The sequence below is a fragment of the Haemaphysalis longicornis genome, unplaced genomic scaffold (genome assembly GCF_048455015.1).
Source record: "Haemaphysalis longicornis isolate Haplotype H1 unplaced genomic scaffold, Haemaphysalis longicornis Haplotype H1 scaffold_2, whole genome shotgun sequence".
Lineage (NCBI taxonomy): Eukaryota > Metazoa > Arthropoda > Arachnida > Ixodida > Ixodidae > Haemaphysalis > Haemaphysalis longicornis.
Window position 1 is genome coordinate 189,888,301 of NW_027526295.1, and position 5,324 is coordinate 189,893,624.

General features: G+C 52.4%; 1 protein-coding gene across 1 annotated transcript; it reads right to left on the minus strand.

Moving 5' to 3' along the window:
• Window positions 1-746: 746 nt before the first annotated feature.
• LOC144167567 (protein max-like) lies at window positions 747-1,533 on the minus strand. Its single transcript, XM_077696794.1, has 2 exons — window positions 1,434-1,533; window positions 747-1,191 (listed from the first exon to the last, which is right to left on the minus strand). Exon 2 carries the CDS (start codon window positions 1,168-1,170, stop codon window positions 754-756), a length of 417 nt encoding a protein of 138 aa, XP_077552920.1. The 5' UTR covers window positions 1,171-1,191; window positions 1,434-1,533; the 3' UTR covers window positions 747-753.
• Window positions 1,534-5,324: the final 3,791 nt, after the last annotated feature.

The following is a 5,324-nucleotide window of genomic DNA, read 5'->3' on the forward strand; positions in this document are numbered from 1 at the left end:
ATCGGCGGCGCGGCTGACTCACCGCTTCGCTACCATTCGTCGGAATTCAAACTTCAGGCAGCGAGAGCTCTGATTGGAGCTATTTGAACTTCTCGGGGCCCCAACGAACTTCCCGGGTTATAAAAGAAGCCCGGAGGCTCTCATCGTCGGCATTCCTCGGCGGCTTCTCCCCGGCACCAGTCTCTTCGGAAGCACCGAGTACCCGCCGCGGTGGCTCAGTGGCTAAGGCGTTGCGCTGCTGAGCACGAGGTCGCGGGTTCGATTCCCGGCCGCGGCGGCCGCTTTTCTGATGGAGGCGAAAAGCAAAAACGCCCGTGTGTACGAGATTTCGGCGCCCGTTAAAGATCCCCAGGTGGTCAAAATTAATCCGGAGCCCTCCACTACGGCGTGCCTCATCGCCTGCGTTGCGTCGGCGCGTTAAACCCTACAATCAATCAATCAATAAAGCACCGAGTGAAAAGGGTGCTGTCGCCTTTGTGCGAGTCATGTAACGTTTGCTTACCCTGTATATACTGTGTATAAATGTTACAACTCTTCGTCGGCTCGAGAACTTCGTCGCTCTGCTCTGCGCCGCGTCGATAGCGGACGGAGCAAGGCAACATCGCTACACCGGTGACTGGGCTGGGGTGGCCAGTCGCAACACAGGCTACGACTAATTATGGCTACGTCAACTGCTCAAAACACATATTTTTTATTTTTTTCATGGACTACAAATGACAGTCCTACTTAATATTTTAGAGCGGTTGTCCACGGTCAGCCCTCTTCCACAGAGGAAAGCGATCCCCCAGAGTCGCAGGACACTTCGGAATCAGAACCACTATCAGACGCCCAGCCCCTTTCGGCGTTGTGGTTGAAGCGGTCCCCGGCAGCGCTTGCAGCCACGGCCTCCAACTCCCGGACCCGCTCCTCCAGGAGGCGGTTTTGGCGCCTGAGGTCTTCGACCTGGTGCTGCTGCACCGTCACTCTACGTTCCATGGAGAGGATGTAGCTGGCTGATGCCTCCAGGATCACTGGCGGCGAAACATTCCTTCCCCGCAGAGGCGGCACGGCTTCCTGCAGGGCGGCAAAGCGGTCCTCGATGCTGTCCCCGCGTTGTCGCTCAGTGGCATTCTGGTGCGCCCTGCGGACAGAGCCGCCTTGATCGCCCACGTCGTTGTCTTCCTCCCTCATTGTATTCGGAAGAACGTCAGCCTGGGAAAGATGTGGTGATGACGAGGGCGCTCCTTCACGTGCCACGTGTGCGCTTCTTCTTTGTCTACGTCGTGGTTAGTTGGACGGTTTGTATGGCTCTCTGCTGCTAGAGAAATGGAAAATTCTACTTGGGGGATTGACCGAGAGTACTAACTTCTGCAGCGGAATCAATTACCCTCACTAAGAAAAGAAAGACGAATATAAAAGACGCAATCTGAAGGAAAAGGTGAGGAGACACGTACTTGGAAATATGTTTGTAGCAGATCATTTCGGGCTGCCCAGGAGCTCGCGCCGCCGGAGCAAGCGCACCGCGTGACCGCAGATCGTCATGAGCCGCGAGCCACGAGGCACGAGTCACCCGGCCGGCAATCGGAATCCAGACACGGAGCCGGCAGAACCGCGCTCGCACTCTGCCCCGCAGGATCTCACGTACGGGGAGGTGCTGGAGTGGTACCGGCTCGGCCGGCGCACTGCTCCGGCGCCCCACCCGGAACTAACACGACAGCAGGCAGTGCTACTACGCCAACTACAAACACAGTCAGTGATCACGCCGGCGCTCGCGCGTCACGTGTGCCCGGACGTGTACGCCAGTGACGTGTGTAGTGTGTGCGGGCAACATCGCGCAACTCTGGCCCACATCCTGTGGGACTGTGCAGTGCACCCCGTGGAAGCTGCCGACCTCTACGGCCGGCTGCCGGACACCATAACGAGTGCCGTCTATTCGACGGACCTGAACGCACAAACTCTAGCCGTCCAGCAGCTCGAGGCTGCTCTCGCCAGGCAGAAGCGGAGCGAGTCGCAGCCGGGGGAAAGGGACGAACTCCCGAGTACCTTTCGCGCACCGCTCACGCCGACACCGGCGGGGCCTAGTCCCGAGGACGTCGTGAACGTGGGTGGGATGTGGAGGCTCTGCGCATCCCGACCTCCCACTCCCTGCTGGCCTCAAATAAAGTCTTTCTCTCTCTCTCTCTCAGGATCACCACCGGCGCCATGGCTCGCCCGTCTCCGCCGCGGTTCGCGTTCTGCTGATCGCTCGGCACTCTGCAATCGATGAAGAATTGTCCCCTTCATGTCAAAACGTCCCCTTCATGTCAATACTACTGCCGCAAACCATGCATTCGGTTTGTTTGTGTTTTGTTTTTGCCGACCGGCTGCGCCGGGCTGTGTTGTCTGTGTTATCCATGTGCCAAGTGAAGCCCGTGTTCCATTCTTTATTTTTATGCCGCACGCGTTGTCTCTTTTGGTAGGGAGTGCGTTTCGAACTTACGTGACAAGTGAAGCCCGTGTTCCTTTCTTTATTTTTATGCCGCACGCGTTATCTCTTGGTAGGGAGAGCGTTTCGAACTTCTGTGAACAGCCTACATTAATCTTGTTTGATCTACAGTGTTCTGGATGAAATCGACGGTTCGAGAAACACTCGCACCTAAAGACAAATGCCCGCAGAGCAGATGCCGCGGCATTCGATTCACCGACACTCACCTGCGCATGTCACTTTGTTGACAGCTGCTTCGCCGCCTGTGTATTCTGAGTTGCTAGGGGGGCACAAGTTCGCTTCAATAAACTTGTTTTTCCTTCAAGCCAACTGCGCCATCTTTGGCTTCGGGACAATACTAAAATGATAACATACCGACTTGCCTTCCAGCCGACACTACAGGGAAAAAAAGTTCGCAATTTTTCATTACATCCACGTTTTCATTACATGCAGGTTTCGTGTTGAGGCTCGCGCGAGTGAAGCAGAAAAAAAGCCGAAATGCTAGAAATCAGTGAAGGTAAACTCACCCTTCATGTATTTATTTTCCAGCGAAATGCTGCGTGACTTGCGACTCCTGCTTTCGCACTAGCTTAGGCATTACGCGGCGCCCCAAAGCAGCAAGGTCACTTACCCCCGTATTAAAAAACGTACGTTAAGTATCACCTTTGTCTTTTGACCCTTTTCGGCGCCTTAACGCGTTGCAATTGAGAACCAAACTTATGCTGGAAGGGTGCCTTTTTGCGAACTGTATGCTCTTTACAGCACTCAAGATTGTTGAGAGGGTGCTAACCGGGATAATGTACCAGGCAGCAACATTCTTCTTTCTCGCTATCACAGGCGGCATTTAAAATTGTGCGCTTCTTTGAAAAGGCACAACTTTTTGTTTTCTAGCAGCAGCAATCATCACCGACGAACCGATACCGCAGACAGAAGTGTAGACGCGCGACTATATACGCCGACAGGACATCCTACTTAAGTGTGGACCCTAAACTGCACTCACACGTGGAAACGCGCGGTAGTTAGCGGTGCGGGCGAAAAAAAAACGTGAAGGGTAGTTACTCTTGCTAGCTGGTGCGGTGTCACGCTACACAAGAAAAAACAGAAGTGGCAGTTACGTAAGCCACGCCCTCCGTTCATCATCATCGCCATCACCATCATGAAGAACTTCGTGTTTAGGCGATTCCAGACGTTCTCACTGCTGCTTGCCCCTTACGGTAGAGCTAGTATTCGCTAAATTAGTTCACTTCTCCGGCCGATTTTTGAGTAAAAGTGCAAAAAACAACGGCTGATCAGCTCGCCGGCTTCGTTACATCAAGGTTGACCGCCGCGACCTTTTGTTACATATTCGTCGCAAACACATGCGCTTGAATAGGAGTGGCAATCAGGAATTGCAAAACTTCGTTAAATACAGGAATTTGTTACATAGAAGTTCGTTACATCCAGGTTTAACTGCAGCCCTTTTTACTTTTTTTTGAAGTCCTGAGATAAAGAATTTTAAAAGCGATAGTCTGTCTTGGGTTGCTTAAACCCAAAAATTTTTGGTCTCTCTGTCTGTCTGCCCCTCGATCCAGCCAACCGGCCAAACGATTAAAAATTCTGAAATGAGGAGATTATACAGGCAAAATGTTTCCAAACAACTAAATCTGGAAACAAATTTCGCACTTGTCAACATTTTTCAGCAAAAGAAAAACATTACGCATATTTGATGCAGAACAACAATACATATGTGATATTTGCAGTGTTCACTTAATTGCACACACCTGTCTGCTTGATTTTCGCGATAGCAAATAAAGAAATGGGCGCTGAAAACGACTTTTTGACCTAGAAATATGCAATAACCGCTCGCGCGCGAGCTAATCGTGGCGGCGTTCAAATTCCAACAATAAGGAGAAGTTCCTGTAGATGGCGCGCAGGCAGCGGAACGCGGGAAAATTGAATTTACTTGAGCAAACCTCCACCCTGTTTATCTCGTGAGGAGCTAGACGGGAAGAGAGAGCGTGCGTAGTGGGCGGGAAGGAGAAGTGAGTCATTAACGTGGCAGGGGCACCAGAAGGCTATCGTCTTTCGATGACATTTCCAACGAAGTGAGCAGATACGCAGCCAATTTTTAAAAACCCGTTCTCGCATATAAGTTTTGCGCACTCTTTTCCTAAATAAGCGAACTTTGCTGTTTTGGGGTACATAGCCTACCGCCACACTTTATTAAGTTTTAAAGGCCAAAATTTCGACCTCTTGAAAACACTATATCCGTATAGTGTGCTGAAAAAGAAGGCCAGATGCAAAATACAACCGCTGAAATACGCACGTGGACGCCGCAAGCGGTCAGCGAAAATCGGCGATTTTACAACCGAAACCTAGGAGAGCGCGGCCATTAAAATGACGTTGCAGCCGTCCAGCGAGCGGCCGGACGGGCAGCAGCTCGGGAGCAAGCCGGACTGCAAGCCGGGCTGCCGGACGGGGCAGCCAATGGGCGAAGCGTTCGCGGCAGAGCTCGACCGGTTCTCCAGCTGCGTGGCTGGACAGAGGAAGAAGCCCCCATCGGCTGGAGCGTCACAGGCGCGTCATGGCTGTTTACACGATACGCTGGCAGGTGCAGCCTGGTCTGCGGCGGAGCTTTTTTAGACGCTTCTGACTGATTAACGAGGAGTTTCGCGGGGCTAGATTTGGTGGTACTTACTACACATTAAAAATAAATTTGGCCGAGGTGAAATCTGGGTGCAATTGGCCTTTCAAGGGCCCGATAACAGGCGCAGCTTGTTTGCTGCACCGAGTAAGCACAGCTCACTGCATACTCCAGCCACCTTTGTACAACCGGCTTGGCTGTGTAACGTCCGCCTTCCCTTATCCCCTTTGTGCCCCTCATGCAGTATGCCTGGTGATA